Raw genomic sequence first — 26,599 nt, 5'->3', positions numbered from 1 at the left:
GATATACGATGTTATCGTAATACGTAAATAACGATATACGATATACGTCATCGTCCAAGTACCACGAAAGCTACGTCAAAGTGAGAAAAGTAATAAGAAAGATTATAACGGAAAATCACGATATCGAACAATATCAAGGGTCACGGCAGGCGACCATAATCGATAGCCATGTCACAGAAATTTCTTGCCATTGAAATTTTCGTATCCGTTTACGCCCTCGGCATAGATAACTACTTATTTGCCTATACCTACTTACATATACCTATATGTCGGAGGAGATTCGTCAGTTTACTCCGGTCTCGAGCACGAAAGCAACAGGACGCGAACGTGTCCACACTTTTTTCACTACCTCCTCCCTCTAACAGCAATTTGCATTCCCATTAATTATTTTACGTATTAATTACGAACGCCACTCGCAGCGTCCTGCTCGTTTTTCTCCAATTACTCTAATTGATCGTCTTCGGTAACGCGTATTATTACAACGCGTATATTATCTCAGATGTTTCACGCGGATGAGTCACGTGAGCGCGTTTCGAGAAAAATAACGATCTATCGGAGATGCCTGTCTGCGAGTTCGTCGGGAAAACGACGGACTAAAGGACAACGGGAAAGATTCTCGCCGCTCCTTATAAAAGGAACTTATGAATGAACCAACCGACGCGACGTCTTACATCGGGATATCGATAAATTTGGAGAGTTATACGCACAGTGCATCGTGCTGTGTGTGGTCGGTTTTAGATGGCATAAATATGGAACACGTATCACGTGCACCGGCTATTTGAATAGCACGTATGTGTCGCGTTATTGCCCTTTCTGAATTTATATGAGGAGAAGGTTACCCTTACTTACGTAAAAATAACCTTTCCGCTGGTTACACCGGAAATAACCATCGGCGATTTTACCTGACGCCTGGCGCGTATCCGAAACGTTTCGATCGTTCTTTCCACGAAACACAATTTTTGCACGGATAAGACCTTGAAAAGAGAAGCGGAGAGGCGGGAAAGCGGAGAAACGTCTGAAAATTTCATTTGCGAACAAATCGATGCGAATAAAGGCGTATTACGGGGAAATATGTTCGTTGAATATTTGAAACGTACGATCGATAACTGCTGGGAAACAAGTTGATTGCTTTGGCTGGCAATGGTCGCGGATCCGAAATACAACTACTAAACTACCATTCCAATTCGTCATTTGTCATCGTTCGCATGTTTTTATCACGAAGAATGTACGAACTTGGCCTTTGGTATATTTTAAATGACAACCTATATAATTGTTATACGTTGTACAAATAAATGAACGATTATGCGCTATGATACAAATCCTTGAATAACGTCGCGAATCACGCGCTACAAACGTGTCAGTTACAAACTGCAATTTTTGTCGCAATGTCAAAGATTCGAAACAATTTTTCCAACATATCCTCCCCGTATTCCAGCTTTTTAATTAAGAACGGAACCCAACGAAATTTTCTCGTATTTTCTTCCTTTTTCCTTTTTTCATAGAGTCGTTATTTCGACGTGCAATAAACTCCCGTTCGCCACTTCGATATAACAGGTGTGCTTTCATATTAAAAAAAAAAAAAAAAAAAAAAAAAAAACATATACATCGTACGTACGCAATTTAGGAAGCGAGATAAAACATAGAAACGTGAAAATAAATGAAAATATGCGAGCGATTGAAAATAGTTCACTCGAAAACGTAACGACTTTTTCATACGTTCGATGAAATGAAATTAAAAGCTGTCAGACGACGGAACGACGTCTTTCGCTTTATTCAAAGTCGGTACTAGTCGTATTTTATAGGAAACCGGTTATTTCATTGACAGGACACGTTTGAATCTCAACACGTAAGATACATGCGAATGAATACTCGTTTGCTTTAAATATGCAATTTTTGTAATTCCGATGAATCTGTAAAACGATGGTTTACGATAATTATCGTAGCCAGTCGCTACTTAGTATCGCGGATAATCGTCGATAGTAGAGCGAAGCGTCGAGATATTTGCATCGGTGTAACACAAGTCCAACGGAATTAAATCTAATCTAAGAATTCGATAGAATTAAATTGCAAAACTAAATTCCATATTACATGGAAATCGCTGACTATACGAGTAATTTTCCGCGTAATAACTTTCACGTTTAGGTACTTCCTATGTGTACATTCGTCGATGGAACTTTCGACTCGAGCGAGCAATTTAAAGCCGTTTGAAACGAAACCAATGCTGTCTACCGGCATTGAGAAGCGATTCACAGAGCGCGGAAGTAAATCAAAGATTACCTGGTTCTGAGGGCTCTGATGAAGTCCTTGATGCAATTGCTGACTCGGCAATCCAGATGGTCCCTGAACAACGTATTCCCTCGCAACATTTTGCACCTGCTGGCCACCTGTCGCTGATTGGCCAAAACCAGGAACTTGAGTTTGATGGACCGTTTGAACTCCTCCAGGTGGAGCGTGATGCGTCACGTGAAGCTGAGCACTTTGGCCTGGTAAATTGGGTTGAATCTGTGACGTAGGTTGAAGTTGTCCAGGAAGCGGTACGTTCTGTTGATTGCTCAGGTAACTATACGAGTGCCCGTACTGACCTAAATCAGGTTCAAGCGTTAAATAAATGTCACTGTCTGTTACATTGCGAGCGGGTTAATTTCAATTTTTACGCAGTTTCGATACCTTTTCTCCCCCCCCGTTACATTTTACGTGTATACGCGAAGTAGCCGAGTAGTCCGAAAATGCAATTTTATTTCAAACCTGTCGTTGAAATATCAATGGAAAATAGGATATCGCCACAACTATCGTCTATCGCGTGGAATTCAAAAGGATACCGAGGATACGAAGAACATCCAATCGATCGATTTTCTACTTTCCGATTTTCAACTTGTCTTGCCTGTTTATAATTTATAGCCACCGATCTCTACATGACAAACCTAATTATATCTAATCGTACGTAAAAATCATTTAGCTGTATCGCGTGGGATGCCATCGAAGATCGATAGCGTGTTCTCAAGATTAACCCATTGCCTTACAACCGGTGATCCTCTTGCTAGTTAACTAGCAGGCTCGAAGGCGGTGCCGACAATCATACCGCCGACTACGCTCTCTTATTTCCATTTTACATTTTACGTGCACGCACATGCCGTAACGCAGCACACCGAAATTGACTTTCGATGACGGATCATCTTGTATAAAGGCAAAGCGTTAATCATCGCTGCGGCAACATTGTAACGCTATGGCTTCTAGTTAATTAACAGCGAGAGGATCGTCCTGTTACTATAATATAGAATTACACCGGTGGCGTGGCTCAAGAGGCAAAATACCAAAGATACGCTGTTTAGCATCGAAGCTCCATCTTACCTTCGACTTTAATCGCAAACTACAAAATTACAAATTACCACCGTGAGAATCTCGCAATATCGTAGTACGATACGTTTCGGAAAGACAGTGTTTTTAGTGGAAATTCAGAGAGAATCGGCACGATGTTGCTACATGAAATATTTCCCGGATATAAAATACTCACCGCATGCGTTCTTTGGATATTGCTGCATATTAACAGGAGGTTCCTGTGCCCGTGGCTTCCCATAAATCCCTTCCTTCTTCTTCGCCTCCTCCTCATCGATGCTTCTGCTGGACTTTCTCAGTTCTTCCGTGACATTGTTCAAACTCGCTTCCGGTTCCGGCTCGGCATCCTTGCGACTCTGCCCGAAACGGCTCGATATCATGTCCTTGATCGTGTGATAAGTTCTCGAAATGGACTTGCTCTTGTCTTCGTCGATTTTGGTGGTCCTTGGCGCCGATGCAGCCGACGTCGACCTTCGGAGAAATTGCGATTTTATCGGGGAAAATCAATTCTCGGATTCACCGAGTGCGGCGCGATACAGGTAGATATTTACGCGTAAGATTCCGCTGGCTGATAACTCCTGGCTTGACCCTCCTGTCTCACTTCTTGCATCTGAGTGCCCTGAAAAATCGTTTACATCGTAGTTACCTCTCAAGCTCTTATCTCTCCGTGTTATCCACCTAGTCGACTAATATTTCACACTCGTGGAAAGTTACACGTGCTATGAAATGAAATGAAAAATAAAAGTTAATCTAGTATGTTAAAGTAATACTTTAAAATACTAAAAAAGTTAAAAGTGCGGCAAAAATGACAACAGCTGCCTAGTCGCTTCAACTTATTAACCATTTCATACTCTATGTCGTTTCGTCCTTTTGTTACAAGTTCAGGCTGAATTATCATGCCTGTGGTAAACAAATTAGATATCCCTTACCATTGGCATATGCTCGAACAAACAAGTCTGATCCAATTACGCGATACTCGCCGTACATACTGCAACGATGACAAACACCGGACGCTAGCAACCTAACAAATTCAATTATTCGGCACCAGGCAGTATCAATTTATCGGTAGCCATGTACGGTTGTCGAGCCTCGAGCTTCGTGCAATTAGCATCAGAGAAAAGTCATTGGCAGCCAACGCTCGACAGCGTCGGCGGATAAAGCGATTGAGAAGCACCTGAAACTTTTGCTACGGGACACGGACAAGCGATTAACCAGCGTGGAGACATTTTACGTAACACGCTATAAGGGAAAGTGTGCGATACGTTATTAAATCGCTCGGCTCAGTCGCTACAACTTTGGACTTTTTAACTCGGCGACAACCCGTGCAATTGCTCCTTTTAACAAGGTTATCCCGACGCTCGAATAAGTTTTTCCGTATTAAAAAGCTTTTCCATTGAAATTTTTGTCCTCTGTCGCCCGTCCCTTCCATTCTTAATCCAATTCTTCGCTCGATTACTACAAGTAATAATTAACGTAAGCTTGATAAGAGTTGATAAGAGCAGATTATCGGTTACTCGCGAAATTTTCTACAATATACGGATCAAATATATATATTGTACGTTCGCTTTTGAACATGTGTTATACGCTTGGTCTCGACGTGAAATTAAGTTATTTTTCAAATGAAAATAAGAAATTATCGATTACCGACACCGATAATCGAAAGATATCCGAACTGTTCGCCTTATCGAGTATTTCGAAACCGACGAGGCGAAGCACACTTCTCACCGGAGGAAAGGCGTCGCGTTGGTTAGGGAAACCCTCGACGCAATCTGCCGGAATCCACCGAAAACAATTCTCCGTCGAAGAGAACAGCGGGCAGCTAATGGCAGCGTGTCCGTTTAAACCGCAGAGGGAATTTCAAAGTTGTCGGACTGAATCCTTTGGTTCTTAGGAAGGGATGTGGTTGGAATAACAACTGACACTGTCAATCAGAAGGATAGAGGAAGAGAGAGAGGCAGGGAAGAGAGAACAGAGCCAAGTTTCGCCCGTAGGGCTCCATCGCACGCTTCGTGCATACGAAAAAAGATTTTCTGACTTATGGTCCCTGCACAGCTGCCGTGTCGAGGATTACGCTACGCCAAATCTAACGTACGAATATAAAATGTTACGAGTCGTTCCCAATAATACGTTGGATCAGGTATATTTTCCGTTCGTCGTAAGCCGAACCTGGTTTACGCACTTGAAGACGCAGACAACAATCAGGCTTCGAGTAGGACAAAAACATCTGCTTACGTATTTCGGATGCTAACTAACACGCGCTTCGTCTTTTCGGCAAAGATCGTAAGCGCGCTTTCTTATCGTACTGGCAGCTGCAACAAGACATGCCTCTAATCGCCTACGATACGAATTTCCTCTTAACTAGGACAGCTAGCTAGTTCTTACTAATCGTTTCCTAGCGAACGTTTATGTACGCGCATACGTACGTCATGAAACGAAGCAAGGGAAGCAGGTAATAGATTCGCAAGACGCCTACATCGTAAAAACAATAGCTCGGTTTTACGGTGAAAAGCACGCGCACATATCGCTATTTACCATGGTGATTATAGGACAAATGCCGTAACAAAGAAACGTTGAATCGCGCGAAGATCGTCGTATGACGCGATTATCCGGCACGTTAGAAACAACTTAAAGAATAAGATCGGTGGGATCGTTCGGTTCGAACCGTGTCAGCGTTTCATCGACGAATCTAAAATAAATTAAACACGCCGTCTCTGTGCCAGAACGACAAAGAAAGAACGCACTCTGAACGCAGATCCGACGATAATTCTCCGTGTTCTTTGCACACGCTATATGACTCTCACATCCGTTTGTAACCTACGATCGTGGAATAGTACCTCGTAGCACGTGCATTAACGACACCTACTCGCATTTCCAGCGATTCACGTAGGTGCCCGATCGCTGTACGAGTTGCACGCGCGCGAGCCAATCGCCGGTCAATGAAAAGATTTCGTAATGATCGCGATTCGACCATCTCTGCGAATTGGCGTCCATTTGCCCCATACCTGTGCCTTCGTACGATTAACCGATGCTTTTCGAATTAGAAAAGCAGAGGGTTCGACTCGTATGCCAAAGATTCAAAACTCAAGAGGTAATGGAAGCTTTTAAAAGATATTCCGTGAAAATGAAACACGAATCTTTTCTCTCTACCTTATAAGAGATACTGTGGCGCTAGTCATAGTTAAATTTTCTGGCAATTATAAATTGTAATTAAGCGACCAACGAGCATAAAACATATCCCGCGTTTTAAACTCTGCTCGTCTTAAATCACATTGTTTCACGGTGTATACTCTTACATATTAATAAGCTATGTCGGAGTAACGTTATCGCATCTAGTGCCAACAGTCGACCACGTTACGTAAGAAATTTGACTGTTTCCAGCCAGTCTTACCAGCACATTACAAACGTTAACAAGAGAATTAGCTTACCTCTTGAACCCAAGCCTGTTGTTTGATCGGAGCATCCGGTGCAATCGCCACTCTACCGGCAGTTCTTTGTTTGTACTCGTGTAGAATGGGAATCTTGGAATTTTTGTCTCCCGACGACAGAACAACCTCGCGTTCGATCTATAAACGAAATATGTAATTCTCATCGTTAACTCTCAATTTTATTTCTGTGTGTTCCGTGTTAATCATTCGCTTTGTCTATTTTGCCAATTTATTAGTAAATATAATCTTAACTTCGCTATTAATAACCACCGTGAATTTAAGACAACGATACGATTAAAGGAAATTTTCTGCAATATCCAAAGGATCCGATAGCGTTGGTAAATCGCGTACAATTTCACCATCGATCGTCCGAGAAATTTGTTCGTTTATATAATTTTCTCACCACCCTGTCCAGTCTGTATAGACGCGGTGTACGTTTGACGAGCGAACGAATTGCAGTTCGATTACACATTACCATAAAAACGTAGGTAGATTCGATGATAAAAAGTCGGAACGGAAGCAAGATCGACCGATGCGCGTTAAGACGACGCAATGTTTTCAACGAGGATTTCTCATCGTAAACGTCGCGTTGCTTCTCGGTCTCGATTTCACGCTACCTACTCGATTTTTCCAAACAACGTCGAGAACAGGAGCACCGCTCGCCAATCAGCCGCTCTTTGCGTGCATATAATGCGTCTAAAAAGGGGTGTCACTGAACTAAACTCGCCTTGAAATCGCATCGCATCGCATCGCATCGCATCGCATCGCATCGCATCGCAGCGTATCGCAGCGCATCGCAGCGCAGCGCATCGGTCAGAAGAAAGCAAGCGTGATAAAAACGAGAGAGCTATTGCAACAGACAATGAACACGCCTAATCAACACCGTTCGATAGCGTGCGCTGTTTACGAACAATTTTCTGTGCATGCTTCCGCATGATTTTCTGTAGTATAATTTGCTACGAAACGAACAAAGAAAAGAAAGGAGAAATAAAGAGAACAGGAAAATTCTCGGTAAGTTCGTTGCCCGTGAAACGAGTTCACCGTTACGTATGTATGTGAAACTGTTCCTCTTGCATCGTCTTACATTCTTGTTAGACAAGTATTTTCTGAAATTTCTCGCCTCTCATCTCTCTAAAATATGTGTCGTAGTAAAGTATGTACGATACTCTGGAATTTTATTGGAATAAAATTAATATTTAAGATTTTGGAATAAAATAAATATTTGATATTTACCAGTTCGTTAAGTTACAGTTACACGAGTAATCAAAATATTACTGTACAACACGATCACTGCGTTTAATTAGCTGCAGCATGGCGGTTTCACGGAGAGCAGCTACCGAGAGAAACTCGACGGGACGGGACGAGACAAGACGAGACAAGACGAGACGAGACGAGACGAGACGAGACGAAACGCGACGAGACGAGACGAGAATTTCCAAGTCACGAAAGATCGGCTGAATAATTCGCAAACAGTTAAATGCGCGGAATACATAACACGATTGTCGGCGGGTACAACAAAGGTGCCAAAGACAAGTTCGCCAAGTGACGAAAATAGCGAATTTGCGTAGAAGTAGGATGTCGTCACCGACAATTGTTCCGATTTGTTCTCGCTTCGCGAGGCCGATCCACGGGGAAAAGTGATGTATCTAAACGGCTATCGCAACCCCCTTCCCAACTTCCGGTAAACGGTACGCAAGTATGATGCTCGCTTTGTCTGGCTGGAGAATCTCTGAGAATTTTCCCAAGAACGTAACGAACGTACTTACAACGAACTGTTACCGAAGATTTCACCCAACATCTTCTGCGCAATGCGTAAGTAGAATGTGGAACATACGTGTTAGCGACGGTATCTTGTCAAGTCCGAGACGACGGCAATTAATCCGATGCTATTTTGCTTTCTACCGGAAAGGTAGAAACGAATTTCTGGGACGAAACGATGCGCTATGGCGTTAAATATTAGCCATTTGGTTCCTTTTTCATCACCTTCGTCTCACGACCATCTGTATGGTATTTCTTCAAATAGGCTCGTTTTCGCAAGCTTTTAGTAGCTTCGTAGTAGCTTTGCCTTTCGCCGCAATAACTAGATCGTTGTTAACTTAACAGTATCGTTTCGCGATATTAATTTTAAATCGTTATCGATTCTCTTCTTTCTTACGATTATCATTTACCACTCTTCTTCCTCTGTTTCCAATTAACAAGACGAATTAGTTGTACTTGAGTGGACGCACTATGACGGATCACCTGAGATGTTATCCAAGATACGGTATAACGTGTTATATTAAACGTATACCGAAAATACGATAGTACAGGAAATATACAAGCAGGCAATAAATTACGCTACAGTGACTTTCACTTTCCTCGAAACACCAGAATAGTTGGAAAATAGATATCTAATCGAAGGAAAATTGATTCAAAATCGTAGCTACGCTACGTTTCAATTTTTTAACAATTTTCTAACGATTTTCCAACAAACAACGAATAAAACGCGCGACCCTGTAAAGACTGCTCGGAAGAAAAATATTTAACTCGTTTGTAGCATGGGATTAACGAGGATCGAAAAGAAGAACGATAGAAAACAAAGTGAAGAAACATATATATGGTTTCTCGTGAGTTGACCAACGAAAGTGAAAGGAAGGAAAGAGGGGATGGGATAAAGAAACGACGATGGAATATATGTGGGTAAGAAAATAAGATATCAAGCTAGTAAGATTTAGGTTGTTGACGTTGACATTTTGACATCGTAATACATTTTAACGTCCAATTTAGACTCCTTTCGATTTATTTCGTCCGAAATATTATTTCGATATCGTTACACGCCGACTTGACACGGATGACAAGCGTGACAACGATATTTATTAACGACCGCTAAAGTTGTAAAGAAATTTTAGAAAGTGTATCGTAACGTAGAACGCTGTGTCATGAAATTAAGCGAAATTGGTATAAAAAAGGGAGCTCAAAACATCTCTACGCATATTTCTATCGTGAGATAAACGCGTTCGTTCTTACGAGATTGTCTTTAATGGTTGTCTTTAATTGATCAAGTAATTAACGAATGTAATTAATGTAATTTATTAACGAATACTACGTATCACGAGAGATACAACAAAAACATTTCGTCCTTCAACGATATTTCACATTTTACGTTAGAAAACTCTATTATCGAAACAAATGTACAAACTTCTGTGTCCGAGCACTAGTAAGTTGCAAGCAAGTTTATAACGAATAATCTTATATAAAAAGCGTTATCCGCAATTTGTTTCAGCCGATAAGTTAACGAGGCAAATAAATCGTCGCGACAACGTTACATCTATGCGAAACAAACGAGTATATTATATCGTAAGACAAATTTCAAACACGATAGTAGAATTCGTCTTGTAGCAAAATCATTTTATACGTCTAAGCGAACATAGAAATTTCTAAGGCGCTTGTCAAGTTTTTCTCAAGTTTTATTTACGTATCTTATTTGTCCCTTTCTCTATCTTATTTATTTATCTTCTTGTCTCTTAGGATTAAAAATACGTAAGATTGTATTATATCTTTCTTTTTAATAACAATTTTAGTATAACATTGAATCCAGCAAACAAAAACAATGCTTGATAATTTTTTACCATGATAATTTTTTGCATTTTTTAAAGTTAATTTTTTACCGTGCCCTTAGCGTCTTGTACATTTCTTGAAAATAAAAAATACGAAATAAAAAGTGTGGATAAGAAAATTTAAAAGGATAATCTCGTAATTACTCAAAGTGCAAATTCATCGAAACGGATGAAGCCGCGTTACTGTTCGACTGGCTGTTCTAGTATGGAACTGCTAACGGAATCGTCGAATTAACGAACGTACGATCTGATTTTCATTACCCTTGATGCCAGCAGCCAGCAGACATCGTGGACAAGCATTCGGTTCCGAACGAGTCATCGCACATGTTCCCATGTTCGTTCGATTTGCAAAGAAAACTCGTCCATTTTCTCACACGCACGATCCCGTAAGGATCCAGCAGCAGGCAAAGCCGTTGCTTATCCTCAGAGGAAAAAAAGAACCGAGATTGAAGTTGATATCAGAGGAGAAATGGAGCATTGAACAAGGTAGAAGGGGAAGGAAGGCAGCGGGCAGAATAAAATGCTTTCATTCCTGCTGAAAGGAGAATGTCAAAGCGCTCTTAAGAGCGTCTCTTTGATATACTTCTACACAATCACCGCGGAACATCAAGGAGGATATTAAATTCACACGTTTTGCTTGTGTTCCTCCCTTATGGAATTTAATACCTGCCCTGTTATTACGGTCCGTTTGATAAAATTTATTTGCAAAGCATCGCGCGCCGCGATAAAGCCCGGCCATCCAAACAATGGCGCTTTCCTTCCCAAAAGAATAGCAACTCGAGTTAAGAGGAAAACGATTCCGCGGCGTTTCCGACAAAACTTCCAGATAAAACCAATCGAAAGCACGACAATCGGCTTTCCTCGTAGTTCAAATAATCGATCGTTTCCATCAAAATTATTTTCTAAGAACTAGAACGAAGGATAGGATGGATTACGTTATATCTGACGAACTGGCATCGAACATCTCGACTACGCAATTGTAACATCCAACGTACAACGTATCTCTTTAGTCGATAATTTATCACTTTGACAAATGGAATCCGTTGGTCGTCGAATAATGTAAATTTCTGCCTAACAAGCCCGCTGTTACCCTTTTTCTGGCAATCGCTAAGTTCCAAGTTCCGATATAGCGTCGTACAGTTCACGACTGTAATAAACGACTGTAATAAAGACGAGAGAATAAAAATGGCGTAATTTTGATATTTATTCTACGTTTTAACGTTGCGGAATGGTATCCTGGTTATGTAGCACAAGCGGTTCTTTCTCAATGAGATTAAAGTCAAGTTTAACGAGTTTATTATTCGCTCTATATCGATACTATCCTACCGTTAACATTACTTTATCTTTTCCGAATGCGCGTATGTTTGACAAATTAAACAAATTATCGAAATTTCTGTTGGAAAAAAAGAAGAACGATTAATACGAACAGATCTTTTTCCGATAATCTAATAAACGTGAATGATATGTTATAAAAAATACCAGCAGCCGTACGAATTAAACTGTTATTTGAGAATCGATGTCGTATTAATAGAAATATCGAAATATCATGTGGTAATCATGAGATATCTTCGTGTAATATATTTCTGCGCGAAACAATAACGAAAGAGTTGTTAACAAGAAATTAATTCTTTCAACAATTTTCCTATCGTTGTTCTTTTACGAGCTTTCTATTACGTTCTACACGTAATATAAATTACGTCTTTTGTTTCACTCGTACCTACTGTTATTCAAATGTTCCACCGAAATGCGAAATTAACCATCTCCGTTTTACGAGAGAAAGTTAATAACGGTTAATTACTTATTACCATACAATCAAGAACAGAACGGGAAGATCATTATCACCAAACAAAGCACGATAATTTAATATACGAATCGAATGTGCAGCATTGTATCGTTTCTAACAAACTGTAAACATTTCTTCGAATTACTCGAATATATCGCGTCGATTACAAGTGCTAGATATTTCTCAGTAATTCTTTTCTTTACCCTTTAGATCGCGTTGTTCTTTGTCTATCGATAACGCCGAGAAGAGACCGAGTTACTCATATAATTGTATTATTCTTATACCGAATACCGAACATGGGTAAATATAGTCGACGACGGTTTAAACCACGTTTAAGAATAAATAAAAAAAGATGGTTCATTGTCGAAAAAAATAAATTTCTAAATGTATCGTACGCGTGTACCAGACCACGTGTTTCGTAATTGAACACGTTTAAACTTTGTTCTCTTGAAAACGAGAACTTTATACATTTTTCATTTATTTTCGCATACATATATAAGAAGCCGCTGTCGATTATTTACTCGTAGCATAGTCGGTACTTGGGCAAGTTAAAGCATACTTTACTACGATTACCACCCTATCCTGTAGTGGTAAACTTGTCGTATACGTATGCGCGCTATATACATATATGTACACATGTCGGATCGACAAGCATCTATTCAGCGTGTAAGCAAAGTAGGTACTTACCCGTTTCGTCCCAACAAACGTTCGACCCAAAGGTGACAGGTGTCGAAACTGAGCGTCGTGCGTGAATACGATTTGGATTTACGACTTGGATTCGTAAAAACGATTCTAAACGAGATGCGGCCTTAGATATGCCGTCGGAAGAGAAAAACGCAATTAAAGGGACACTCGCACGCTGGCTTACTCGTTGCTGGCAGTAGCAGCAGCAGCAGCACAGCAACGTCCGAAGAAGAGGTACAAGAAGAAGGCTAGAAAGTCGACGGTGGAGACCATACCGAATAAAGCGCTACGCCTTGACTTCTAACCGTGGCGTTTCCTTTTTTCATCGACTTGCAAGTCAAAGTCCACGACTGGAATCGCCATATTCAGTCTGTTACACCTCGAAACTCGTCGCGTTATCGGTGTTGGTAAAAATTCACCGGCACGCCTATGCGCTGCGTGTCTATAACAAAAGTCTCCAGCCCGCGACCACTTCTATATGCCATGCGTGTATAGAAGCGTAACAGTGCTCTACTATCTACGTATATACGTATATACATAATACATATGTACCATCCACGTTCCAGTGCACAATCGGTGAACATAGGTAGGTTTTTCGCGCACGTGGAATTAATGCACGCGTCGTTAATATGCATCGTTAATTAACGCGCGACCACTGTCCGTGACGTGGTTGCATCGCACGGAACCACCCGTATTCTACGTTATTCTTCCTATGCTCGTGTTATTTTTACATGGCTGTTGGTCTTGTTCTCTTCGTCGAACGAACCTCTTCGTTGGTTGTTCAAAACGCTGTCGCAAATTAATCACAACTATAATAGAACAGGTACATATCCGAATGGCCTGAAACAAACTTACTGGAAATTTGCTGCTGTGAGTCTGCAAGTTAGCTGCCTGTTGAGTCTGATTCGAGCTCTGTTCCTCCCCGTAGAGCGGTGGCATCCTGTATTCGGGTGCAGGATTCTGCCCGGAACTTCGAACCTGGTTGTCGTCTAACGTGACGTTCCTTTCTATAGCGGAAATCGGCCGCGACGATTGCTCCACTACCGTCTGCACTCTGCTGCTCTCCTGCCCATTCTGATTCTTTTGATTGTTCGGCACCGGTTTCGGTGGTGGTACAGGCTTGTAAAGTCCCTCCTCATCTGAAACACGTAAACACGATACGTTTGTTTTGGTTGAGTCGAATCGAATCTCGTGGATTCAAGGGTTACCGAAAGTAAAGTCAATGGAAGGACGTAAAAGTTGGACAAAATTGTCACGCGTCTGAAAAAAAAAGTCTCCGAAACATTCAACCTCTAAATAACATTAATTCCTGATAAAAGAGTAATTACGATTAAACGGATGTTGAGCTGCGCGTAAAGTTCCATTTAGTTGGAGCAAAGTTCGACGTATCCACACCATAGAGAAATGAATTCGCGTTGGGTGTCGTCTTCTCTTCTAGCAAATTTATCGGCATTATCGTAATCGAGTTAATCTATGTTTCTTCGTTTAAACTTCATCGTGTTTCCGTGCTGCGCTTCGTTGTATCGGAAATCACCATGTAGGTACGTTTACCTTTATATATATTTTCGTGAAATGTTCGCGTTAATTTTCAAATTGTCGTTTAACATGCCGTTACCTCGCTGCGCCGGTAACAAATACACGATGCTCGGATCAATTTCTTCGACTTGAAACGATATTCTATTTACCTTTTCGCACTTGATTAATCGCAGTATAAATTACACGCACGACTTACGCACAGAGTATAACGTTGTACGCGTTTAATATATTAGAATTTAATATATTTAATATACAAAAAAAGACTTATAGAAGATAGAAATAGAAAGAACTGAAAAAGACTGTTTCACTATATGCAAATCTTTTCGTCTTTTACCAGGGAATGTTATGGGCGTACCAACTTCGGCGTTCAACTTCATCGTCGCGATAATACTTTTCACGGTATTTGACAAATTATTCAGTAAGAAAATCGAACATCGATTATCTCGTAACGTATAACGTTGCAGGTAGCTTCTAACTAGCGCGTTTACACATACGTCGCGCAGATCGAGAATTCCGACTGCCATTCGAGGGACGCTAGACACGCGTGATTTGACCGTGGTTTCTATACCTTGATTTTGGTTTTGTCGCCTCAGACGATTCTCCTGCTTAACTCTGCGAACCGTAGTGGCCATCGCGTGTTGGCTGACCATTTCTGAGGTATGCTGTCGCGAATGCACCAAGAGCCTCTCCTACACCTTTTACGAACACCTCGCGAATACCTTCTATACCGAAGGAACAACCTGTCATCACTAGCTGGCAAATTCCAAGTCGAACGATGCGTTCGTAGCGTTTTAATCGAGAAACACGCGTAACACGCGAGTGAAAGTGTGCTCGTTGTATCTCGTTTCGCTGGAAACGCTGAAAATGCTGAAAATCAACGGCCAACCATGAAACTGGCCTCCGAAACGGGATTTTATCCGTAATTACGATTAAACGGTTAATTCCTTCGTTCTCGTAATAGAAGGCCGATTTTATCGTCGTTCGAATTAACTAAACCAACGAGTTTCGTGTTCGCAAAAGACGCGTGTCGCAAGCCATCCAAGTTTCCATCATAATTGCACTCTCGTCGAATCGTACGTTCCACGATGAAGAAAACGCACACGAGCAACGTCGTGATCGCGTCCGTTTCCTTCGCTGTCGAAAATGTTCCACCGTAGCTCCACGACAGAGTCTCGTAACAACGGTACATATAGTTTTATTTCACGATATTTCGCTCGAATCTCCACTTTTTCTCGAAAGAAAACTTGCCACTTCTCCACGTAAAACGTTTACCACTCGAATAAACGTTCGCGTTGAATTATGTACCGTTCAGGCGGACGAATTATTAAAATCACGCGTTTCGTTTAAAATTCCGGCAACCGATCGCCACCCGGTGCTTCGTTCGACTATAATTATCGTAGTCTTCCATTTCGAAACACACGTCTACACAGTACGCATCGTTTTTCCGCTTCCTCTTAAAAAATCACCATCTTCCAACTCCAACGTATCTTTCAACGTGCTACGACTCGGATCTTCTTCGAAGCCGAACATCGTTTCGCTCGTTCGTTCTTCGCGAGGATACCAAGAACGTTCATCACCGATATTCGTCGACTCGATCTTCTCCTCTTTCGCGTTTCTTCGAAGTAGTCGCATCGATGCCGACCGATTCGTCGCGAGTTTCTACGAAATCGAAAGAAACGCCAGGGCACATCTTTCACCCCGGTATCACCGTCGCGTCCGACACCGATGTGGCCGAAAGGGTATTTGCTCGTCGATCGATACACGACGACAGGAAGGATGCGATCGTACGTCGAGCGAACGTATTTTCTACGGTAGTTCGAGTTTGTTCCGTGCACGCGCGAGTCGCGAGCGGGAATGCTGCGTGCCCGGCGAAAGAAACGGATTTTCCACGCGAGCGGAACTCCGATCTACGCTCGGCCCTTCTTAGACGCACTGAAACGACTCAAACTTTCCATTGAGTGAACGTCTGGTTCCGCCGTTCTGACTTCACTTCCGGTATCGTCCCACCACTACGAATGAGAAATCGTTATAGACACCGGTGGGAGAACGATCTATAGGGGAAAGAGACGGTCGTTAGAGAAAAAGGTACGAGCGATCATAGAGAAAGATGGAGAAAGATAGAGAAAGATAGAGAAAGAGGGAAGAAGAGAGAAGGGTACGATGGTGAAAAGGAGAGAAGAAGGACAGACGTTCGGATAATTTATTCCGCGTCCATACGCAGACGGACTCCGTGGCGTGCGTCCGACGAATATCAAGCTGCTCGTTGGTACTGCCACTGGCTGCTCGATCTCTCCGATCTCCGATAGTCGATGCCGATTGTCGCGACACTCCTCCGTTCCTACACTTTCCTTCGCTTTACATATCGGATTGCTGACGACGCTCTCTTTGTATAGTTCGTATCCGTCACTCATTCTTTCTCATTCTTTCTCATTCTTTCTCATTCTTTCCCATTCTTTCTCGTTCTTCCGCCCTGCGATCATTCGATACCTTAACGTACGAAAAGTGCCACCCTACAATTTCCCGCGCCCTACGATAAATTATCTTCTTTCCATTTCACGCTTTTACGCAATTTCTAAAGCTACACTCCAATCGATAAATTTATTTGTACGCCGTAAAACGACGCCATATTCATAATTTTATAAAATACGACTTATTAAGAGCGGATTACGTCTGACACCCGGTATATAAAAGCTGCAAAACGTTTCACTCATCGACACAGCTGCGTATACCAACACCGTGGAAAGTGCTCGAAAACTAGCGAAGAAGAAAAAGTGGGAACGTCGCGAAAGAAAGTGATAAACGAAAGATAATTTAACTTGTCAACGGCAATGCGAATAACTGGCAAGAAACGAACATCCATCGTAGGAACACGATCGCAATATCACGGATCGAGTCTGTATCTGTTCCGACTACTAGCTTGTTTTTCACGTTTCTTTGAGCTATTCTGCGTTCCTATTAACATAGTTTATGTCTTATTACCATGTTATCTACGCGCTGAACGACCCATGAATTGGATCAAACAGCAACCTCGTGTATTTCTAACGATTCCTTAGATCAGGTCGTTAGAGATTAAATTTCTCTACTTTTTAGAACGACAGTGTATAGGTTACCTGCGACATAATATTTTTCGAAATAATTCCAAGATATACGGAAGGGCCAACGATTAAGGGTATAAAGACTTGCACCTCTTGGTTTCAAATCGTCTCAATTACGTATTGCTTCTTTCGAAACTGAATAACCATTGAAATTGGTGGAGCTAGCCACGACGGACAGTAGTATGTATCTACATATGGTTACATATGGAGTAGCCTGTACTCTTGTCTTCGTTTTTCCTTCTTTTTTCCACCACTCGGTTTAAACTTGTTCTTCGCGATGCGCGTACCAACCGACTGTGTGGTCTCCTCGCGAGAAACATCGGCAATATGTGGAATCGTATATAATTGCGCGCACGCCGTGTAACCACGGTTTCCACAGGTAGGCATTCGACCCAAGTTTCCGCCAGCGACCAGCGACCAGCGACTTTCGATCCTCTTTTCGGCGATTTAGGCGCGCGAAAGGCTCCCTTCCATAAATCCGAGTGTTCCATAAACGTTGCCTCGTTTCAACGTGCTTCTAAAGATATTCGTTCGTACGCGCATCCAAATAAACAAATATACGTATAGTCAGTGTGTTCGTACACCATTTAAAACGGAGTAACTTCTTTCAAATTGGATCAAACTGTTTGAGACTTTTTGACAAGTTAGGAAAATTAATCTGCCGTCTATCGGATGACGCGTAAACGATTTTTTGACAAGATTTCACACGACCGAATCGCAAACCAAATGCTAAAGATCTTTACTACTTTTTTATCCGAGCTATAAAAAGAACTCGAGTTTGATCTAATTCGTAAAAACGTTATTTTGTTTCGAGGGTGTACGAATGTTTTTTCTTTTACACCAAATCCACCTATAACGGCCGACAACACAACAGTCGGTCCTCCAACGATAAGACGTAGCTAAAATGCGTAGTTGAAATTATTTTAACGATATCATATTCTTTCTATTTTCTGTGTATCGAACATTCACGTATATAGAACATATTTTTCATGCCGATACTTATCAAGATACATCTTATTCGTTAAAGATCGATTATTCAGCAAGCTGGGTATCGCCTACTAAAACTGGTTGTATCATTTTCCTTTCTTTTTGTAATTCAACCTCTGTTGAAACTGGATCTGCAAGTATTTACTATTACTAAGAAGAGCACCATAAAACTAATAGTTTTCTTCTAAACCTCTCTTGCGTCGATTACTCGCGTCGATATTTCCTGTTTTGGTCATCGAACGACGAAAGATTCGATAAACTACTTTGCTACCGATAACGATAAATTATGATACACATAGACACACACGTTACAAACTTTCTCCGGATAACATTGCTCTTTCGAGATTCTAAGCCATGTTCTAAAACATGCCGAGTCGTTCGACTCATCGTCGATCTTCTTGCCGGGAGGTTCATCACCTCCGCCACTTTGTGACCCGTTCCTTTTGAAACGTCCTTGTCACCCTACACGCCACCTAGACGCCGGGATCATCGGTCGTCGATTTAAGAAGATATCGAATTTGCCGCCAAATCTAAACTCGTGACTATCGGTAGCCTGATGGTTCTCGAGAGTTTGAAAGGTCTCGACACGTGTCGTTACTCGCTACCTCTATAGAATACGGCATGGCATTAACGCGTGTATCCGTTGCTCGTATCGTCCATCGTGTATTCTTACGTATTATCCAACATATTCACCTATCGATCGATTTCATTTTCCAAATTTGAAATTATTTCCACTTCGCTGCTAATTCGCATATATACGTTTCCATTAATTACTTCGTTTAGTTTACGCCCTGATCTACGTATTTCGTCTGCGTTACAGGAGCACCACGAAGCCGTATCGAACGCCTTCGAGACTTCTCATCTTGAACGTTAGCATATCCGATCCTAACGAAATCCTGCCAAACTATGCAATTTTTATAATAAAAACATCTCGTCTCATTTCGACAATTCTTTTTATCCCTGATTTTTTCCATTATCGCGTCTGCCTATTCTCACACAGAGTCGCGACACATCCATTTCACGTGGGAAAGAATCAACACATCGCATCGCATCGAAATGCCATTTGACGCTTCTCTAGGAGCGAATAAAGGTCGCCTCACATTACACGTAGCTACATTGTCATGTTGTCTTTGTCACTGTAGCAAGCACCTACATGGACGCAAAGAGAATCGTCGATTAGCCGTGACGATTGTCACGTAAAAAATATATTTCTCGAAAACGCTTGACCTTTCATGACGGTGCGCGTAGTGTGAATCCACCCTAACGTTGAGTGTAACGCGACGTTATCGAGACCCTCATCGGTTTCCAATGCCGCGTTCCTCCGCGTCTGCGACGTCCACCGCCTAAGAAGAATCTTTCTATGAGGCGTGCTCGAGAAACAATCGTTCTTTAACTCACTCTTGATAGACACATTCGATTCGATAGCCTTTCTCTCAAACGACGTTATATATTATACATGTTATATTCGAATAATATTACATATACACATATGGTATACATTCGTATACTTACGATTATTTGATTCAAGATTATTTAAAAATATATACGCACAACCCGATACAGATAGATGATTGTGCTATTTCGTTTAAAGTTCATTTCCGTCGAGTTAAATCATTCGTAATTAGATCGTATCTTTATATATTCGTTATATAATTACAGATACTCGTTATTCGAAAACTACATTCCCGGGAAATCTTCAAATTTCGTACACACATAATACAAGATTAAACATGAAAAATCCAGCGACGTGATATCGCGCATTAGATAGTCGTAAAATGTTCGACATACGTTCGTTTATACGTGTAACTGTTTGATCGACTTACTTAGAAAACTGGTTCAAGTACATTGTTCGAATGTCAGTAGGAACAGACTTACGATCGAGTGAAAAACATAAAGATAACCGTTACGCAACGATGGAACAGTTTTACAGCTATTTCTTTAATACTTGCGTATGATGCAGAAATAGTTTATGTTCGATAAAATGCAAATGCTATGTATGGTCGAATGAAATGCAAGTACGTATGTACCGTACTCGCCGCGAGCCTATCTTTCTACACCTTACTTATATCTTCTATTGCATTTATATTTAGCTACATATGTAATGGATAATGCGGGTAATTACAAGTGGGTAATGCGCAACTACTGTTCACATATTATAAAATAGACCTGATACCTGTTTCCTATATAATCGGGCATTTTTTAAATTATAAATAATCGAACAACCATATCGATTTACTGTCTTTTAGACTCTTCGCTATGCCGAAGATCTATATCGATTCGTTGTCTATAAATAATGCCTGAATCTTCAAAATCCGGTTATACAGCCAATATTAAATCGGCCTCCGTAAATAAAACGAACCACCGGAACGTGTCAAGCAGCGATGCATATCGCGAAAGAACCAGATGAAAAGGTTCGAAGGCCCACCAAATTTGACGGTATGTTCTTCCTGTTAGGTCGAAGAAAATTAAGTGGTCGAGAAAAGAGAGTGTCGTTGACAGTGGATGACGTACGTAAGTAGTACATACATACATTTACGTACTACGCGAGGTGCCCGTGAGAAAATACGTTGAGGAAGAGAAGTCTAGGAAGACGGTAGGTGGGTCGAAAACAACCAAAGACTAGAGCCGAGCACGAGGAGACCACTTAAGGAGCTCAACCATGCGTGCTTCCCCGTACTCGCGAGCGTTACAGGTGAGCCGAAGTAACCACGAAACGAATCTTCTTCGAGCGTACAACAACGAGAAAATGGATAAAAAAAAAAAAAAAAAAAAAAAAAGAGACGGACAACACCAGAAAGAGTAAACAATAGATCCATGTACCGTTTAAAACTTGCATTTCCATTCGCTGACCTTTTAAACATTCAACATTCACGATTTCAATTCGTTCGATGCGTTGTTACAGAACTTTGATACTTCGATTCGTTTTACTAAACTCCATATTTGGTGTACCTTTTGCAGATTTCAATGAACTTGTAGAAATCAAATATTCTTAATATTGTATATTACGTTCGATTTGTATCAGTAATATACATACGTATGTATATAATTAAATGAAAATATATAAACAACGCAATTGACTTTAAACCACTAAGTTGTACGCTTGATTTTAATTCAATCCTAACTATTTTTAATATCGTGTGTTCGCATATACGTATACGAAGAAAAGGACACGACCTTCAGAACCAACAACGTATAACGTTAGGTTAAAAGGGAAGTTTTCTGACGGTGACCTGCGAGAAGGCACGTCCAGCCGAATCTTTCCGACGTAAGAAGATATTCGTCGACGGAAATTTATCGAATTTATCGAGAAAACTGGCGGAACGTAATATTGCACGAGGTTGTTAATTACCTAACAATAAGACGTTAAATACGAATTCTTAATATTTCTACAGAACGATTGGTAAACCTTTTACGTGCAAGTTAGTTGCAACTGGCAACGAAGCGAATCTTATGCCCGTCTTCGAAATAGCAAGAAAAACACGTAAAGTGGAAATGTAAGAATTCTTTTGGTGAAATTTTATCGTCTTGCGTAGAATACGTATATCGCCAAATATTTCGATCCTTCCTGTTAACTAATGTTCCAAAAATCGGTATCTGCGTCAATTAGAGGTTTACGTAAGAGGATTACTCGGTTAATAAGTACTTGGTTAATAATCGTAGAATAAAAGTTAGTAACTTTTAATTAGCATAATGTAAAAGGAGGATGTTGTAACGAAGTTTAGTATTTCAGTCGTTCTGTCATCGAAATATTCTCTGTATATTCCTAGTATTCTTTCATATGCTAACTGTGCTAATCGAATCCTAGAGGAATCTGTAAGTGTTAAATTAGCGACAATGTGGTTAAGTATCATGAAATTCTAGTGTCATTAGCAAACACACGTTGCACGTATCTTTGCACATCAGTACGTAAAGCATTATTGCCTTTCCACGTTCATGTATACATACATTACCAAACGAGCTTCGGCAACCACCTATGAAATTCCCGTTCACTTCGCACTTTCATATTTTTACCTTCTACGTTTTGTAAATTTCGCGCAATTCGTTACAACATCTACGAAGAGACGCGCGTACGGGGAATTATTGTCCGGGAAAGCTGTAAATTTTCCAATAAAACATAGCCACGTTAGACTTACTACGCTCATCGTCACTTTATCGTAATAAACGTACAACGTTCGTACGAGTAGAACATTTTCGTCCCGCGATAAACATCTTTTTACCTCGATTTGAAAAAATACCTATTATTAAACAAATTCAATTACGCGATGTAAATTGTTCGCATAGTAGGTATAGTTTACGATTGCAAAGTGGTACAAGTTATTGAAAGTAACAAAACTCAAGGTGTCTGTTATTATCCCCTTGCATTATACTTGCAAGTCATACTTTTGGCATTTTAACTACATAATTATATTCGAGGTCGATCGATCGTTCTCGTGCAAGTAGCGATATTTGAAATTATGCTCGAAAGCCAGAAGTGGTTCTCTGACACCTTATATTAAGTACAACCTAATATGCATTTTGGTCGCATCAAAAAGAATATCTCATCATCAGCGACCTTGAGTGGCAATCGATGAACGAACATTATTCCGCGTAAGTTCGATTTCCATTTAACTTCTTCTTCCACTGGCACGTTACTCGTTAACAAACAAAAATGTTGAAACCATCGAAAAACACAAAAATTCCTTTTGCTTCGCGTACTTTTTGTATTCCTAATTAGACCGTGTAACTCGAAGAAAATTTCTCGACAATGGTTACACGATGAAAGACGAGAGCAACACTGGTACAACATACGATAAACGATAAGAAGCAATAAAACAAAAAAATGATATTTGTACTTCGAGTGTACCTATCTATTTACATCCCAAAGAGGTCTAGTCGCGTATAACCGGTAGTTAATCTAGAGAGAAACTCATAAAAATCTTGTTTATGTTGTTATTACGCGAGAATCCTTCCTTAAAGCCTGTGTTAATACGATGTTTTTCTCTTATTTCGTACAACTCTGTGTTTAAAATGCAGGAAAGACTTGGCCTGGAAAGAATTTCCCGGCGAAGAATGACGAAGAGAAAGACTCTGACTCGATCCTTGAACCACCTCATTCGCCAAACATTAATATCATATCCACGGCGTGGTAGACATCGCAGCATCGTGTTAAACGTTGTAAGATAATATTTTTCAAGTACGCGAACCGCGATAATATTCGAAGGAGAAGCAGGGCCGTAGTAAAAATTCACTCAAGCAGCGATGCATCCCGCTAACGAAATCATCTCGTCTCCGGTTCGTCTCGGTTCATTCTTCTTTTGTAGACCGTCCCTTTCGCAGGAGGCGCTTCCTCGCACTTCCTTCTCCTGTTGCTTCTGTTTCCTCGCCGCGCCGTGCCGCGTCGTGCCGCGCCGTGCCGCGCCGTGCCGCGCCGTGCCGCGCCGTGCCGCGCCGCATCGTGAAGACCGCCGCGCGCCGGCTCCCGACGCGACGCATCGCCGCGCCGCACCGCGCCGTCCACCTTCCTACAAACGGCCTTTGAATAGCGTCTAGTTTTTGCCAGGCAACTAGTTTTACCGAGGGTTTTCATTCTACTCTATCGAGACCGCGTCCCTCGTTCTCTCTCTCTCTCTCTCTCTGCCACAGCGCTCTACCACCGTGAGAATGAAAATTCTCGTCGCGGCATAAAATTACGAGCAAGAGCGAAGGAGAAAGCGGCGCAGAGGAGGAGAAAGAGAGCTCACGCTATGAAATTGCCACGCTAATTTTTATTTCGTTCGATTCTATCGCGTCCCTCTTCCACGTGTCACAATTCCTACCGTGAATCGGAAAATCATTGCGATGCTCGGTTCTTCGTACTCTTTTTACCGTCCCTCCGATGTACGATTATAGATTTTCAAACGAAACCTTAATGCGAGTAACTCTCTTCGTGTTTATCTTTCGCGCTTCGCAAAAATCTAGGGGGTTGAAAGTTCAAACTGAAATCGAAAGCGTTCAATGCCTGCCGCGCAACTCGGTTTGTTTGACCGTTTATTAAGTAAAGGTAGTCTTTTTTTTTAGCGTTGGACGTGTTTCTTCTTTTTTTTTTTTTTTTTCGATAATATCGAAAATTTGTCAAATTATCAAAAAAGATCCTTCTAAAGCAACTATTTAAATGATAAAAGTTAACGAATTTGTATCAAGATCAGTTTACTGACCTTTGTAGAAAACAAAAAACAAAAACAAAAGATAGAAAGAAATCAAGAATCGATTCCATCTCTGCAAGTCCATATGAAAATTTACGTAAAAATATATTCATAAAGATACACCGAGAAACTGGTTGCGAGAAAGTCTTTTTTAGAAGAAACACGTTAACGCTTAGTACGTGTGATAAACATTCTACTTTTTTACTTTTCTAGTTTTGGCTTATTTTTACATAGGGACTCGTTGCTTTATACGATACTTCGGGCTACACCGATGCCTACCGACGATTGACAGGAACGGCACTTGAATTTTACCCCAGCTGAAAAAAATGTACGAATTTATCGGAAAGGATAGGAACACCTACCCCTAGGATAAAGGGACGGAAGCACTTGGCCGGATCGAATGGAACGGAATCGAATGGAAATTGCGCAAAACAACACGGATCCAGGAAATATATCTCGCTACGAGCGCAAATCCGAACAAGCGGCCGAAGAAAGAGTCAAGCTACCCGACCGACTTAATATTAGCATCGGACAAAAAGCAAAACGCCTCTGTACCAGTTTTACAAGCTCTCGTTTCTCCAGCCCTTGCTATGCTCGTTTTCTCATTGACGATCCTACATCGCCGCACCGTGTGGGTCCATTTTTCCCTTCTAATCGCGAAAATCACTATTTCTCCGCTATAATAAACGATCGAGTTTCCTCGTCCTATCTCCGCATCTCGCTCGATAGTTGGTTCCGTCGAACGAGTATCCCGACCTCCTCTGCCCGAGAGATCGCCCCGAGGAATCTGTCGCGTCAGTTCCAACCATTTTCTCCCTCGAGAATCGAGGACTCGAAACGTGCGCCTGTATTTTCAACGGTACGAACATCTGCTGTTTCGCCATCGTCTTCCCATACGTATCGTGCGTTCGTGGCTAACTGTACAGCGCCTTTGACTATCTATCGGCCTACCGGGATAAAATAAATCCACCTATACACTCGTCGAATGTTGAACCAGCGCACTCGGTGTCCCGCTAGATTTGCCAGGAAAAAAGGTAAATCGTATACCTCTACGTCATCCGACGGTCGTTCCCTTCGTACTGGATGACCGTCGATGATCGCTCGTCGTCAACTTCGTTCCAATACAAACTACGTATACCGTACAGCCGAGTTTGAACAAGCCTATACACGAAAGAAACTGTAACAGTAGTCCGCTTCGACGATCGTATAATCTATTAAATCGTAACGTATACGGCGATAAAGTAACGGATGACGAAAGCCGAGTAAAACTTTTACATCGCCTCTGCCAGTTTCCGACGATTCCCTACTTTCTTAACTAGGCTGTAGTCAAGCGTATGCTAATTTCATTACGTATTACGCATTTACGCGTGAAGACGGTCGAACCAAAAGAAAAATAAGCTATTAATTGTAATTACATAACGAGTTAGACGAACGATTGATAAAAAACCGTGTGAAATCGGTCAAACTACAGCATATGATTTTTGACTCGACGCGTGAATCAAAACGCTAGACGTTGGCAATTGTGTAAAAGTACAAATATATAATATTCGTTTTATACGTCTTGGTTATAGGTCGGTGATAGAGTTGGCCAGTGTTCTAACTGGCGAATTTCCACTCAACCGGCAATAGTCTGCCGTTTAGTTATTTTCGAGCAACAGAGGATACGTCGTTACTTGCATTAGCTACGAGGGCCGTAATTAATTAGGAGACCGGGCGAAGCGCACAGCCACGAGTAATACTGTTACCGTCCAAACATCGCATAATTACGTACGGTATTTTCTCCGGTGAATTCGCCTGGAATCTTTCTAAACAGTCTTTGTTACGATACCATTGAAAATTCAATCGCAATTCGAGCGTTAAATTACTAAATTACTTTTGTTACGTTTCTATGCGTATGCCGTCTCGACGTTATTGATATCAACGTTTAGATTACGATCCAGGGGTTGGCCAGTCTTGACAGAGACGTCAGTCAAGGGCTTGAGACGATACGAATGAAAAT

General features: G+C 41.3%; 1 protein-coding gene across 8 annotated transcripts in view; it reads right to left on the bottom strand.

The window, feature by feature from the left end:
• LOC126872292 (uncharacterized) overlaps window positions 1–26,599 on the bottom strand; it is a 46,387-nt gene that overhangs the window by 7,448 nt on the left and 12,340 nt on the right. For 5 of the 8 annotated variants that reach the window (XR_007691935.1, XM_050632043.1, XM_050632046.1 and 2 more), the window contains 5 exons: window positions 13,677–13,960; window positions 6,759–6,896; window positions 3,885–3,952; window positions 3,512–3,804; window positions 2,278–2,582 (listed from right to left, as the gene is read on the bottom strand). Coding sequence is in view for 7 of the 8 variants with exons in the window: in XM_050632043.1 (XP_050488000.1) it covers window positions 2,278–2,582; window positions 3,512–3,804; window positions 3,885–3,952; window positions 6,759–6,896; window positions 13,677–13,960 (1,088 nt within the window). In the remaining variant the exon portion in view is untranslated. Of the gene's footprint in view, window positions 1–2,277; window positions 2,583–3,511; window positions 3,805–3,884; window positions 3,953–6,758; window positions 6,897–13,373; window positions 13,523–13,676; window positions 13,961–14,925; window positions 15,225–26,599 lie in introns of those variants that run through there. The other 3 variants (XM_050632045.1, XM_050632044.1, XM_050632050.1) reach the window with 2 other exon arrangements.

Source organism: Bombus huntii, chromosome 13 (assembly GCF_024542735.1).
Source record: "Bombus huntii isolate Logan2020A chromosome 13, iyBomHunt1.1, whole genome shotgun sequence".
Taxonomy (NCBI): Eukaryota; Metazoa; Arthropoda; class Insecta; order Hymenoptera; family Apidae; genus Bombus; species Bombus huntii.
Note: the sequence above shows the minus strand (reverse complement) of the source record. Positions and strands in the feature narration are given on the sequence as shown.